At 43.0% G+C, this 16,237-nt stretch overlaps 1 protein-coding gene across 1 annotated transcript in view; it reads left to right on the forward strand.

Annotated features, from left to right (window-relative positions):
• Nucleotides 1–16,237, forward strand: part of SH3GLB2 (SH3 domain containing GRB2 like, endophilin B2) — a 121,409-nt gene that overhangs the window by 95,394 nt on the left and 9,778 nt on the right. The window contains 2 exon segments of the mRNA XM_053696186.1: nt 12,591–12,680; nt 13,865–13,965. Coding sequence (XP_053552161.1) covers nt 12,591–12,680; nt 13,865–13,965 — 191 coding nt within the window.

Here is a 16,237-nt window from a genome sequence, read left to right on the forward strand (position 1 = left end):
TTAGAATTAAGCCTGTTTACAAACCTTTGACTCCTCCTTGGAGTCTCAATTTAGTTCTTTCAGTTCTTCAGGGGGTTCCGTTTGAACCCTTGCATTCCGTTGATATTAAGTTATTATCTTGGAAAGTTTTGTTTAGTTGCAATTTCTTCTGCTAGAAGAGTTTCAGAATTATCTGCTCTGCAGTGTTCTCCTCCTTATCTGGTGTTCCATGCAGATAAGGTGGTTTTACGTACTAAACCTGGTTTTCTTCCAAAAGTTGTTTCTAACAAAAACATTAACCAGGAGATTATCGTACCTTCTCTGTGTCCGAAACCAGTTTCAAAGAAGGAACGTTTGTTGCACAATTTGGATGTTGTTCGCGCTCTAAAATTCTATTTAGATGCTACAAAGGATTTTAGACAAACATCTTCCTTGTTTGTTGTTTATTCCGGTAAAAGGAGAGGTCAAAAAGCAACTTCTACCTCTCTCTCTTTTTGGATTAAAAGCATCATCAGATTGGCTTACGAGACTGCCGGACGGCAGCCTCCCGAAAGAATCACAGCTCATTCCACTAGGGCTGTGGCTTCCACATGGGCCTTCAAGAACGAGGCTTCTGTTGATCAGATATGTAGGGCAGCGACTTGGTCTTCACTGCACACTTTTACCAAATTTTACAAGTTTGATACTTTTGCTTCTTCTGAGGCTATTTTTGGGAGAAAGGTTTTGCAAGCCGTGGTGCCTTCCATTTAGGTGACCTGATTTGCTCCCTCCCTTCATCCGTGTCCTAAAGCTTTGGTATTGGTTCCCACAAGTAAGGATGACGCCGTGGACCGGACACACCTATGTTGGAGAAAACAGAATTTATGTTTACCTGATAAATTACTTTCTCCAACAGTGTGTCCGGTCCACGGCCCGCCCTGGTTTTTTTAATCAGGTCTGATAATTTATTTTCTTTAACTACAGTCACCACGGTACCATATGGTTTCTCCTATGCAAATATTCCTCCTTAACGTCGGTCGAATGACTGGGGTAGGCGGAGCCTAGGAGGGATCATGTGACCAGCTTTGCTGGGCTCTTTGCCATTTCCTGTTGGGGAAGAGAATATCCCACAAGTAAGGATGACGCCGTGGACCGGACACACCGTTGGAGAAAGTAATTTATCAGGTAAACATAAATTCTGTTATCAAATTGTGCTCTGTCTTTTTATATGCACCTTGAGGTATTAGTTCCTGAGCATGATCAAGATTTCACAATATATGTGTATACAATTTTTAATGGCTGATGGTTGTCAGATGATAGTTATATAAACACTTATTGAGGCACCATCTCCTACTGAGCATGTGCAAGATATCTGTGTATATGAGTGTGTGATTAGCTGATGGCTGTCACATGATAGTTATATGCACACTTACTGAGGCACTAGCTACTCCTGAGCATGTGCAAGAGATTAGTGTATACGTATAAGAGCAAAGAGATTTTTTAATAGTAAATATATTTGTTTGTTTTTCTAACTGTAGACCTTGCATAAATCAGGTTAGTGTATAGTATTCAAAAAGATAACCCATAAGAATAGGTAAAAAGGAATGCCTCTTGGCACAAAAACCTGAAATTCAAGTAAATATATGTAAACACATAAAATGTAACTTATTAGTTCTGCTTTTAAAATAGACCGCAATAAAAATTGGAGTTTGCTGCCCTAAAATGGATTTAAAACACTACACTCCTAGTTGCATGAATAAAGTCGGTATGTAAAGGCACCTATTGATGTGAACAGTATAAACTGTGGCAAGTAAATTAAATAGAACCAGGAAGGTGTTATTCACTTTTGTATATGGAATGGCGGCGTGAGTTAGAGCATCTACAGAGTATCAAATGCTAAGTGTACTGGCGTTTTTAATTCAACACTGGACTTTAGGATTAAAAGTAAAGTATATTGTAGTATACACTGTGTGCTACCAACAGTAATACCCCAATGTATTAAGAACACTTAGACCAGAATAAAGATACACTCGTAATTATAGTATAGAGAGTGTTAAATCTCGGTGCTGTTGTTATCCTTATGATTCAATTCTAAATAGGTTCTATAATAAAGTATTAACTGATAATCCTAACTACCGCCTTGGCTGAACACCAGGAATGCGGTAGCGTAAATAAATAAAGCAAGTGTCAAATACTGATTTTTTTTCTTTTCTAAATATAATTGGCAACAAAGTAGAGAGCTAGTTAAAATAACACAGGAAGTCCCCTTTACGTATATGAGTCTGTAATTGGATGATGGCTGTCACATGATAGTTATATGCACACTTACTGAGGCACCAGTTACTACTGAGCATGTGCAATAGATCAGTGTATACATATGAGTCTGATTGGCTGATGGCTGTCACATGATAGTTGTATGCACACTTAGTGAGGCACCAGTTACTACTGAGCATGTGCAATAGATCAGTGTATACATATGAGTCTGATTGGTTGATGGCTGTCACAGGATAGTAATATGCACACTTACTGAGGCACCAGCTCCTACAGAGCATATGCTAGGTGTCACAGTGTGTATGAGTCTGTGATTGGCTGATGGCTGTCACATTGTACAAATTGAAGTAAATTTTGAAATCTGTCAGAAAATAATTTATTGCTTATTTTACAATTGAGACTGTTGCTACGGCATTGTCTTTTTATTATGCACTTGTTGATTATGCAGTTCTACTGGACCTTTAAATGCAGATAGCCAAACAGTTGCAGTGACTGATATCTTTGTGCCCTAACAAAAACTAAATAGGCCTCATGGAACTCTAGAGAGCAAATGCATAATATAAGAAGGGTCCTTATGTTATCCTGCTAAGACATTTAAGTGTTACATTGAGAACAATAACTCGGTGCTATAAAAACCAAGTGTGGTTAAAGGCCTGCAGGCCGGGGTTGTCATATCCATAGGGTATGAAGACAATACTCGGACGGATCACAGTCTCTTTGTCTGTATAATAATTTTATAGGTCTTGTATTTTATGAATGCAGGAGGGCTACACATTTGACATTTTTTTTTATTGGGATATGTCCTGGAATCTAACCTGCAATAACTATACGCTACTTTTACCCAGATCAGACTGCACAGTATATACACTAAACTGCTGGATATTCCGTTTAAATAGGAATTTTCATTTGTAGACTAGACATACAGATGCTTTTTCCACTTTACCAGAAACCTCTAAACATATTGTACTACAGAATGGTCATCAGCTTGTCACATGTCTGCTCTCAGACCATCATAGCATTTGCAAATCCGGAGAATTCTTCATTACTATACATATTCAGTAGACCTTGTGAATTAGTGGTGCTGGGTAGAGTCATGAGACGGATATCAGATAAATCTTACAGATCTAGGCAACTCCACTACAGTTTACTCCTGTGCTGGGGCTGATCTGTGCACGTGTGCCCTCCCTGCATACTGCTGTATGACTTACAGCACTGCCTCCGATGTCATATAATGTCTTTGTCAGCACAGGAGGGTGTACTAACAGAACTGCCCCTTCATGCAGATACAAGTTCATGTTCCCTGATGATTAAAAACAAAATGATGTACTCACACAAATGTCCATTTCTCTTGTAAGGTGTATCCAGTCCACGGATCATCCATTACTTGTGGGATATTCTCCTTCCCAACAGGAAGTTGCAAGAGGACACCCACAGCAGAGCTGCTATATAGCTCCTCCCCTAACTGCCATACCCAGTCATTCTCTTGCGACTCTCAACAAAGATGGAGGTAGTAAGAGGAGAGTGGTAAAATATAGTTAGTTTTTTCTTCAATCAAAAGTTTGTTATTTTCAAATAGTACCGGAGTTGTACTATTTTATCTCAGGCAGTATTTAGAAGAAGAATCTGCCTACGTTTTCTATGATCTTAGCAGCTTGTAACTAAGATACACTGCTGTTCTCACGTATGTCTGAGGAGTGAGGTAACTTCAGAGGGAGAATGGCGTGCAGGTTATCCTGCTATTGAGGTATGTGCAGTTTTAAGTTTTTCTAGGGACTAGAAAATGCTGCTGGTACCTGATTAATGTAAGTTAAGCCTAAAAACAGTGATTTAATAGCGACTTGTATCAGGCTTACTACCAGAGATATATACTCTGATAATATGGCAATATAAAACGTTTGCTGGCATGTTTAATCGTTTTTATATATGCTTTGGTGATAAAACTTATTGGGGCCTAGTTTTTTCCACATGGCTGGCTTGATTTTTGCCTAGAAACAGTTTCCTGAGGCTTTCCACTGTTGTAGTATGAGTGGGAGGGGCCTATTTTAGCGCTTTTTTGCGCAGTTAAAATTACAGACAGAGACATTCAGCTTCCCTCAGCAGTCCCCTGCATGCTATAGGACATCTCTGAAGGGCTCTAAATTTTTCAAAAGTCGTTTATTGAGGAAGGTAGGGCCACAGCTGAGCTGTGGCAGTTGTGACTGTTTAAAAAACGTTTATTTCGTTTTTTTGATCTGTTTTTTGCATTAAGGGGTTAATCATGCATTTGCAAGTGGGTGCAATGCTCTGCTAACCTATTACATACACTGTAAAAATTTCGTTTGATTTACTGCCTTTTTTCACTGTTTTTCAAATTTTGACAAAATTTGTTTCTCTTAAAGGCACAGTACCGTATTTATATTTGCTTGTTAACTTGATTTAAAGTGTTTTCCAAGCTTGCTAGTCTCATTGCTAGTCTGTACAAACATGTCTGACATAGAGGAAACTTAAAAGCCATGGTGGAACCCCATATGAGAATGTGTACTAAATGTATTGATTTCACTTTAAACAATAAAGATCAGCTTTTGTCTTTAAAAAATTTATCACCAGAGGATTCTGACGAGGGGGAAGTTATGCCGACTAACTCTCCCCACGTGTCAGACCCTTTGACTCCCGCTCAAGGGACCCACGCTCAAATGGCGCCAAGTACATCAAGGACGCCCATAGCGATTACTTTACAAGACATGGCGGCAGTCATGGATAATACACTGTTAGCGGTATTAGCCAGACTACCTGAATTTAGAGGAAAGCGTGATAGCTCTGGTGTTAGGCGTAATACAGAGCATACAGACGCTTTAAGAGCCATGTCTGATACTGCCTCACAATATGCAGAAGCTGAGGAAGGAGAGCTTCAGTCTGTGGGTGATATCTCTGACTCGGGGAAACCTGATTCTGATATTTCTACTTTTAAATTTAAGCTTGAGAACCTCTGTGTTGCTTAGGGAGGTTTTAGTGCTCTGAATGACTGTGACACAATTGCAGTGCCAGAGAAATTGTGTAGACTGGATAAATACTTTGCAGTGCCGGTGTGTACTGAGGTTTTTCCAATACCTAAAAGGTTTACAGAAATTATTAATAAAGAGTGGGATAGACCCGGTGTGCCGTTTTCCCCCCCTCCTATTTTTAGAAAAATGTTTCCCATAGACGCCACCACACGGGACTTATGGCAAACGGTCCCTAAGGTGGAGGGAGCAGTTTCTACTTTAGCAAAGCGTACTACTATCCCTGTCGAGGACAGTTGTGCTTTTTCAGATCCTATGGATAAAAAATTAGAGGGTTACCTTAAGAAAATGTTTATTCAACAAGGTTTTATCCTGCAGCCCCTTGCATGCATTGCTCCTGTCACTGCGGCGTTCTGGTTTGAGTCTCTGGAAGAGGCTTTACAGACAACGACTCCATTGGAGGACATACTTAACAAGCTTAGAGCACGTAAGCTAGCTAATTCTTTTGTTTCTGATGCCATTGTTCATTTGACTAAACTAACGGCTAAGAATTCTGGATTTGCCATCCAGGCGCGTAGGGCGCTATGGCTCAAATCTTGGTCAGCTGACGTGACTTCAAAGTCTAAACTACTTAACATTCCCTTCAAGGGGCAGACCCTATTCGGGCCTGGTTTGAAGGAAATTATTGCTGACATTACTGGAGGTAAAGGTCATGCCCTTCCTCAGGACAGGTCCAAATCAAGGGCCAAACAGTCTAATTTTCGCGCCTTTCGAAACTTCAAGGCAAGTGCAGCATCAACTTCCTCTGCTACAAAACAAGAGGGAACTTTTGCTAAAACCTAACCAGTCCTGGAACAAAGGCAAGCAGGCCAAAAAGCCTGCTGCTGCCTCTAAGACAGCATGAAGGAATGGCCCCCTATCCGGTAACGGATCTAGTAGGGGGCAGACTTTCTCTCTTCGCCCAGGCGTGGGCAAGAGATGTTCAGGATCCCTGGGCGTTGGAGATTATATCTCAGGGGTGTCTTCTGGACTTCAAGGCTTCTCCTCCACAAGGGAGATTTCACCTTTCACGATTATCTGTCAACCAGATAAAGAAAGAGGCATTCTTACACTGTGTGCAAGACCTCCTAGTTATGGGAGTGATCCATCCAGTTCCAAAGGAGGATTTTACTCAAATCTGTTTGTGGTTCCCAAAAAAGAGGGAACCTTCAGACCAATCTTGGATCTAAAGATCTTAAACAAATTCCTCAGAGTTCCATCATTCAAAATGGAAACTATTCGGACCATCCTACCTATGATCCAGGAGGGTCAATATATGACTACGGTGGATCTAAAGGATGCTTACCTTCACATTCCGATACACAAAGATCATCATCGGTTCCTAAGGTTTGCCTTTCTGGACAGCCATTACCAGTTTGTGGCTCTTCCCTTCGGGTTAGCTACAGCCCCAAGAATTTTTACAAAGGTTCTGGGGTCGCTTCTGGTGGTCCTAAGGCCGCGGGGCATAGCAGTGGCCCCTTATCTAGACGACATCCTGATACAGGCGTCAAACTTCCAAATTGCCAAGTCCCATACAGACATAGTTCTGGCATCTCTGAGGTTGCATGGGTGGAAAGTGAACGAGGAAAAGAGTTCTCTGTCCCCACTCACAAGAGTCTCCTTCCTAGGGAGAGATTCTGTAGAAATGAAAATTTACCTGACGGAGTCCAGGTTATCAAAACTTCTAAATTCTTGCCGTGTTCTCCATTCTATTCCGCGCCCTTCGGTGGCTCAGTGCATGGAGGTAATCGGCTTAATGGTAGCGGCAATGGATATAGTTCTGTTTGTGCGCCTACATCTCAGACCGCTGCAACTATGCATGCTCAGTCAGTGGAATGGGGATTACACAGATTTGTCCCCTCTACTAAATCTGGATCAAGAGACCAGAGATTCTCTTCTCTGGTGGCTATCTCGGGTCCATCTGTCCAAAGGTATGACCTTTCGCAGGCCAGATTGGACAATTGTAACGACAGATGCCAGCCTTCTAGGTTGGGGTGCAGTCTGGAACTCCCTGAAGGCTCAGGGATCGTGGACTCAGCAGGAGAAACTCCTCCCAATAAATATTCTGGAATTGAGGGCAATATTCAATGCTCTTCAGGCTTGGCCTCAGTTAACAACCCTGAGGTTCATCAGATTTCAGTCAGACAACATCACGACTGTGGCTTACATCAACCATCAAGGGGGAACAAGGAGTTCCTTAGCGATGTTAGAAGTCTCCAAAATAATTCGCTGGGCAGAGAAACACTCTTGCCACCTATCAGCGATCCATATCCCAGGTGTAGAGAACTGGGAGGCGGATTTTCTAAGTCGTCAGACTTTTCATCCGGGGGAGTGGGAACTCCATCCGGAGGCGTTAGCTCAATTGATTCATCGTTGGGGCAAACCAGAACTGGATCTCATGGCGTCTCGCCAGAACGCCAAGCTTCCTTATTACGGATCCAGGGACCCGGAAGCGACGCTGATAGATGCTCTAGCAGCGCCTTGGTCTTTCAACCTGGCTTACGTGTTTCCACCATTTCCTCTGCTCCCTCGACTGATTGCCAAAATCAAGTAGGAGAGAGCATCGGTGATTTTGATAGCGCCTGCGTGGCCACGCAGGACCTGGTATGCAGACCTAGTGGACATGTCATCCTTTCCACCTTGGACTCTGCCTTTGAGACGAGACCTTCTACTTCAAGGTCCTTTCAATCATCCAAATCTAATTTCTCTGAGACTGACTGCATGGAGATTGAACGCTTGATTTTATCAAAGCGTGGCTTCTCCGAGTCTGTCATTGATACCTTAATACAGGCACGAAAGCCTGTTACCAGGAAAATTTACCATAAGATATGGCGTAAATATCTTTATTGGTGTGAATCCAAGAGTTACTCATGGAGTAAGGTTAGGATTCCCAGGATATTGTCTTTTCTCCAAGAGGGTTTGGAGAAAGGATTATCAGCTAGTTCTTTGAAGGGACAGATCTCTGCACTGTCTATTCTTTTGCACAAGCGTCTGGCGGATGTTCCAGACGTTCAGGCGTTGGTTAGAATCAAGCCTGTGTTTAAACCTGTTGCTCCCCCATGGAGCTTAAATTTGGTTCTTAAAGTTCTTCAAGGGGTTCCGTTTGAACCTCTTCATTCCATAGATATCAAACTTTTATCTTGGAAAGTTCATTTTTTGATGGCTATTTCCTCGGCTCGTAGAGTCTCCGAGTTACCTGGGTTTATGCCTAAGGTGGTATCTACTAAGAATATCAATCAAGAGATTGGTGTTCCATAATTGTGTCCTAATCCTTCTTCAAAGAAGGAACGTCTTTTACATAATCTGGACGTGGTTCGTGCTTTAAAGTTTTACTTACAAGCTACTAAAGATTTTCGTCAAACATCTGCTTTGTTTGTTGTTTACTCTGGACAGAGGAGAGGTCAAAAGGCTTCGGCAACCTCTCTTTCTTTTTGGCTAAGAAGCATAATCCGCTTAGCCTATGAGACTGCTGGACAGCAGCCTCCTGAAAGGATTACAGCTCATTCTACTAGAGCTGTGGCTTCCACTTGGGACTTTAAAAATGAGGCTTCTGTTGAACAGATTTGCAAGGTGGCGACTTGGTCTTCGCTTCATACTTTTTCAAAATTCTACAAATTTGATACTTTTGCTTCTTCGGAGGCTATTTTTGGGAGACGGGTTTTACAGGCAGTGGTACCTTCCGTTTAAGTACCTGCCTTGTCCCTCCCTTCATCCGTGTACTTTAGCTTTGGTATTGGTATCCCATAAGTAATGGATGATCCGTGGACTGGATACACCTTACAAGAGAAAACACAATTTATGCTTACCTGATAAATTTATTTCTCTTGTGGTGTATCCAGTCCACGGCCCGCCCTGTCATTTTAAAGCAGGTAAAAATTTTAGATTAAACTACAGTCACCACTGCACCCTATGGTTTCTCCTTTCTCGGCTTGTTTCGGTCGAATGACTGGATATGGCAGTTAGGGGAGGAGCTATATAGCAGCTCTGCTGTGGGTGTCCTCTTGCAACTTCCTGTTGGGAAGGAGAATATCCCACAAGTAATGGATGATCCGTGGACTGGATACACCACAAGAGAAATAAATTTAGCAGGTAAGCATAAATTGTGTTTTTGCAAGGGATTGGGAGCCATTAAACCATGCTGCACCCACGGTAATAAAGGCTACAGCTGTATATGTAATGTGCCCCCGGGGGAAGTCCTGATCAATACGGCATTCCATTCATTTAAAGAGCGGCATCCTGTAGACCTGGCACATATAATTCTAGACTCAATATCAGTCATGTGTTGACAGAGGGCGATAAGCTTACATTTGTAATATTGTCAATTATACACAACTAGTCCTAAAGCCCGTGTACACGGGCCATTTTTTGAAGTACAGCGGTCCCACCCCTTGCTCTCTCTCTATTCCCCCTCTCTTGTGTGCTCTCTCCCCCTCTTTTTTGTGCTGTCTCTCTCCCCCATCTCTTTTGTGCTGTCTCTCTCCCCCTCTCTGTTGTGCTGTCTCTCTCCCCATCTCTTTTGTGCTGTCTCTCGCCCCCCTCTCTTTTGTGCTCTCTCCTTCATCTCTTTTGTGCTCTCTTCCCCATCTCTTTTGTGCTGTCTCTCTCCTCTTTTTTGTGCTCTCTCCCCCCTCTCTTTTGTGCTCTCTCCCCCCTCTCTTGTGCTCTCTCCCCCCTCTTTTGTGCTGTCTCTCTCCCCTCTCGTTTGTGCTGTCTCTCTCCCCCTCTCTTTTGTGCTGTCTCTCTCCCCCTCTCGTTTGTGCTGTCTCTCTCCCCATCTCTTTTGTGCTGTCTCTCGCCCCCCTCTCTTTTGTGCTCTCTCCTTCATCTCTTTTGTGCTCTCTTCCCCATCTCTTTTGTGCTGTCTCTCTCCTCTTTTTTGTGCTCTCTCCCCCCTCTTTTGTGCTCTCTCCCCCCTCTCTTTTGTGCTCTCTCCCCCCTCTCTTTTGTGCTCTCTCCCCCTCTCTTTTGTGCTCTCTCCCCCTCTCTTTTGTGCTCTCTCCCCCTCTCTTTTGTGCTCTCTCCCCCTCTCTTTTGTGCTGTCTCTCTCCCCCTCTCGTTTGTGCCGTCTCTCTCCCCCTCTCTTTTGTGCCGTCTCTCTCCCCCTCTCGTTTGTGCTATCGCTCCCCCTCTCTTTTGTGCTGTCTCTCGCCCCCCTCTCTTTTGTGCTCTCTCCTTCATCTCTTTTGTGCTCTCTTCCCCATCTCTTTTGTGCTGTCTCTCTCCTCTTTTTTGTGCTCTCTCCCCCCTCTCTTTTGTGCTCTCTCCCCCCTCTCTTTTGTGCTCTCTCCCCCCTCTCTTTTGTGCTCTCTCCCCCTCTCTTTTGTGCTCTCTCCCCCTCTCTTTTGTGCTCTCTCCCCCTCTCTTTTGTGCTCTCTCCCCCTCTCTTTTGTGCTGTCTCTCTCCCCCTCTCGTTTGTGCTGTCTCTCTCCCCCTCTCTTTTGTGCTGTCTCTCTCCCCCTCTCTTTTGTACTATCGCTCCCCCTCTCGTTTGTGCTGTCTCTCTCCCCCTCTTTTGTGCTGTCTCTCTCCTCCCTCTCTTGTGTGCTGTTTCTCCCCCTCTCTTTTGTGCTGTTTCTCTCCCCTTCTCTTTTGTGCTGTCTCTCTCCCCCATCTCTTTTGTGCTGTCTCTCTCCCCCATCTCTTTTGTGCTGTCTCTCTCCCCCATCTCTTTTGTGCTGTCTCTCTCCCCCATCTCTTTTGTGCTGTCTCTCTCCCCCATCTCTTTTGTGCTGTCTCTCTCCCCCTCTCTTTTGTGCTGTCTCTCTCCCCCTCTCTGTTGTGCTGTCTCTCTCCCCATCTCTTTTGTGCTGTCTCTCGCCCCCCTCTTTTGTGCTCTCTTCCCCATCTCTTTTGTGCTGTCTCTCTCCTCTTTTTTGTGCTCTCTCCCCCCTCTCTTTTGTGCTCTCTCCCCCTCTCTTTTGTGCTCTCTCCCCCATCTCTTTTGTGCTGCCTCTCTCCCCCTCTCTTTTGTGCTGTCTCTCCCCCCTCTCTTTTGTGCTGTTTCTCTCCCCTCTCTTTTGTGCTGTCTCTCCCCCCTCTCTTTTGTGCTGTTTCTCTCCCCCTTTTTTGTGCTGCCTCTCTCCCCCATCTCTTTTGTGCTGTTTCTCCCCCTCTTTTGTGCTGTCTCTCCCCCCTCTCTTTTGTGCTGTCTCTCTCCCCCTCTTTTGTGCTGTCTCTCTCCCCCTCTCTTTTGTGCTGCCTCTTTCCCCCCTCTCTTTTGTGCTCTCTCCCCCTCTTTTGTGCTGTCTCTCCCCCATCTCTTTTGTGCTGTCTCTCTCCCCCTTTTTTGTGCTGCCTCTCTCCCCCATCTCTTTTGTGCTGTTTCTCCCCCTCTCTTTTGTGCTGTCTCTCCCCCCTCTCTTTTGTGCTGTTTCTCTCCCCCTTTTTTGTGCTGTCTCTCTCCCCCTCTCTTTTGTGCTGTTTCTCCCCCTCTTTTGTGCTGTCTCTCCCCCCTCTCTTTTGTGCTGTCTCTCTCCCCCTCTTTTGTGCTGTCTCTCCCCCTCTCTTTTGTGCTGCCTCTTTCCCCCCTCTCTTTTGTGCTGGGTCTCTCCCCCCTCTCTTTTGTGCTGCCTCTCTCCCCCATCTCTTTTGTGCTGTCTCTCTCCCCCATCTCGTTTGTGCTGTGTCTCTCTCTCTTTATCCCCCATCTTCTGCTCTGTCTCGATGTCTCGGCAGTCGCCCACGCCGCGCCCGGCCACGCCCACTCCACCACACTCTGACTCTGATGCCAGGTCAGTCGGAAGGCCAGGTGTGTTTGTCCTCGCGCGCAGTTTCTACTGCGCATGACAGCTTCGGACAAACACACTTGGCCTTTTATTATATAGGATTGTGAAGAAGACATCTATTCTATTGATTGGTAGGATGTATACAAAGGGTTCATACATTTTCAGTGTACTAGCAAAAAAAAGCATTAAGCAGCGATGTAGTGAATGGATTAAAGAAAAAACAAATGTGCAATAAATGCTATTTTATCCGCAACAATATAACAATTTACATCCATTGCTTTATAATAGGTGAACCGTAGATCCTCTGGAGCAGAGCTAATATGTAATCAATGCATGAGTGATTGAAACTATGTCATCATATGGTAATTGTCTCCAGAAAGTTTCTGTCTCCCATTTGGTGGCAGATTGATAATGTAGTTTTTAGAACGGTCAATAGGTCTTCTAGATAGGCCATGGTAAAGGCTTGGTATACAAATATGATAATAGTTGGTACAAAGAGCAATATTTTATTTCTTATTTATGGAGAAGTGTCCACACCTTGTGAATATTTACAAACAGCATGAAGAGTTGTGAGTATTCATGTTCTAAACGTCTCCTCAATTGTCTATTTCTGTTATAGGCCGAGCACGAGCTGCGAGTGGCACAGACAGAGTTTGATCGGCAAGCAGAAGTGACCAGGCTTCTTTTGGAAGGGATCAGCAGCACCCATGTGAGTAATATAAAACGTAACGTTATTTAGCACAGTGATGTACGTTTTATCTCTAAGAGCAAAAGCATTATAGAATTAAAAGGGGACAAAAGTGTTTTTTTTTAAAAAATATTCCTCTGTTTGCAAAAATGCTTCTTTAAAATCTGTCTTTTATTGATAAATTTGTACTTCTTTATAATCTAGGGCCATGTTGTGCACTGGGCGGGCTGTGTGCACGTGCCTATATAATAATGCAGGTTATTACATAATATAGCAGGCACTCTCCTGTGTCAGTGAGTGTGCACATGCTAAATGTTATCAGAGGACTGAGTTCTATATAAGCAGGATGTGTGTGCTTCTTGCACAAGTATTCATGTCTCTTATTAAAATTATTGGCTAAAGGTTGTACAAGAGCTTTGGAATGTATTAAATGATATATATTTAATGAAAACAGTTTAAATTATAACACCCTGTAGAGAAGTTTAAAAGCATGAAGAAGGTTAAAGGGACATTCCAGACAAAGTTAGATCTCACACGGATGCATTTCAGTTTTGAATAGAAGCATTTCTGTAATATAAATGTTTTAGCAAAAATGCTTCTAATAAAAGCTATAGCTGTTTCAAAAGTGTATTTAAGTATGCACCGTGCACCAGCATTTTATACACAGCACTTGCTCAGAGAGACTAAGGTTTTTGTATCATCCGCTAATGACTCACTTTGTTCATTGCTGACATAATACAAGCCCCACTGGTGCTCTGAGCAGCTGCAGTATTTAAAATGCTGGTGCACTGAGAATATCTAGCTATGTTTCACGTGCACAGAAAAATGTTCACACTAAAACAGTGATAACTTTTACCAGTACAGGTATCATGTAAATATGTTCAGCAAGGTGCATTTACATTTGACTGGAATGTCCTTTTCAGATAGTTAAATGGATTATGAATCTACCCAGAAGTGCCTGTTTGTGCACAATTCATAGTGCAGTTGCTGCTGGCTTATTATTCTTACCGTATTGTTAGACAGAGGACGAGTCTGGCAAATATAGGAATTATAAATAACTTTATTCAGGAACGGTTTGTTATTTTCTTTACATAAACTGGAAGTGGTTTGCAAGTTCTTTGTAAAGCACATGGGTGTAGGTTCACTAAACAAGTTCAGCCTTTGTACACCCTATAACCATTTTGTTTGTAACCCTTCTCTTTCAGGTAAATCATCTGCGATGTCTGCATGAATTTGCAGAGGCACAAGCGACTTACTTTGCACAATGCTACCAGTACATGCTTGATCTGCAGAAGCAGCTGGGCAGGTGTGTACTTACCATATGATATAGGAAGATATAATCACGTGACATAGGAAGATACATTCATGTGACAATCACATGACAGAGGCAGATACAACCACGTGACATAGTAAAATAGTCATATGACAGAGGCAGATACAACCACATGACATAGTAAAATAGTCATATGACAGAGGCAGATACAACCACATGACATAGGAAGATAGTCATATGACAGAGGCAGATACAACCACATGACATAGGAAGATAGTCATATGACAGAGGCAGATACAACCACATGACAGAGGCAGATACAACCACATGACATAGTAAAATTGTCATATGACAGAGGCAGATACAACCACGTGACATAGTAAAATAGTCATATGACAGAGGCAGATACAACCACGTGACATAGGAAGATAGTCATATGACAGAGGCAGATACAACCACATGACATAGTAAAATAGTCATATGACAGAGGCAGATACAACCACATGACATAGGAAGATAGTCATATGACAGAGGCAGATACAACCACATGACATAGGAAGATAGTCATATGACAGAGGCAGATACAACCACATGACATAGGAAGATAGTCATATGACAGAGGCAGATACAACCACATGACATAGGAAGATAGTCATATGACAGAGGCAGATACAACCACATGACATAGTAAAATAGTCATATGACAGAGGCAGATACAACCACATGACATAGGAAGATAGTCATATGACAGAGGCAGATACAACCACATGACATAGGAAGATAGTCATATGACAGAGGCAGATACAACCACATGACATAGTAAAATAGTCATATGACAGAGGCAGATACAACCACATGACATAGTATAATAGTCATATGACAGAGGCAGATACAACCACATGACATAGTATAATAGTCATATGACAGAGGCAGATACAACCACATGACATAGTAAAATAGTCATATGACAGAGGCAGATACAACCACATGACATAGTAAAATAGTCATATGACAGAGGCAGATACAACCACATGACATAGGAAGATAGTCATATGACAGAGGCAGATACAACCACATGACATAGGAAGATAGTCATATGACAGAGGCAGATACAACCACATGACATAGGAAGATAGTCATATGACAGAGGCAGATACAACCACGTGACATAGTATAATAGTCATATGACAGAGGCAGATACAACCACATGACATAGGAAGATAGTCATATGACAGAGGCAGATACAACCACATGACATAGGAAGATAGTCATATGACAGAGGCAGATACAACCACATGACATAGGAAGATAGTCATATGACAGAGGCAGATACAACCACATGACATAGGAAGATAGTCATATGACAGAGGCAGATACAACCACATGACATAGGAAGATAGTCATATGACAGAGGCAGATACAACCACATGACATAGGAAGATAGTCATATGACAGAGGCAGATACAACCACATGACATAGGAAGATAGTCATATGACAGAGGCAGATACAACCACATGACATAGGAAGATAGTCATATGACAGAGGCAGATACAACCACATGACATAGTAAAATAGTCATATGACAGAGGCAGATACAACCACATGACATAGTATAATAGTCATATGACAGAGGCAGATACAACCACATGACATAGTATAATAGTCATATGACAGAGGCAGATACAACCACATGACATAGTAAAATAGTCGAAACACTTGTGCAAAGTCCGTGTGTGTAGTTAGGCAAATGGATATAGTTATGTCCAACGTATTCTGTTCAGTCAGATTAAAGAGGTATAACACAATGTTCAGTGTGCACAGCAAATAAAGGGAGAAATAAATGGACAGCGTCAAAGACAATCCTGACTCACCACTCCAAGGAAGGCTATTACGGCATCTCTCGGTACTGTAAATGGGTATGCAGCCACTATCCACTTCACACAGGACGTATCGCTCACCTCTATGGTGTAAACATCAGCTCCGTGGCAATGCACCTTTCCACGAGGTTTGAGCGTTCTTTCCTTCTCGGCGTCTCCGGCCAGCATGTACCTCCTCAGCACTTCCGGGTGACGTCAGACGCTGTCAGACGCTGTCCTTTCCAATTCGTTTGCGTGGTGCTCCCAAATGCTGTGAATACAGCCTCTATTGACCGGACAAAAGATCCAAAGCTGGGATAAATCTTGTTCCTTCACAGGATAGGAGGGCTCCTCTCCCTCCCAAAGTAGTAGAAAAAATAGTAAAATAGTCATATGACAGAGGCAGATACAACCACATGACATAGTATAATAGTCATATGACAGAGGC

The sequence above is a fragment of the Bombina bombina genome, chromosome 12, assembly GCF_027579735.1.
Source record: "Bombina bombina isolate aBomBom1 chromosome 12, aBomBom1.pri, whole genome shotgun sequence".
In the NCBI taxonomy this organism is placed as follows: domain Eukaryota; kingdom Metazoa; phylum Chordata; class Amphibia; order Anura; family Bombinatoridae; genus Bombina; species Bombina bombina.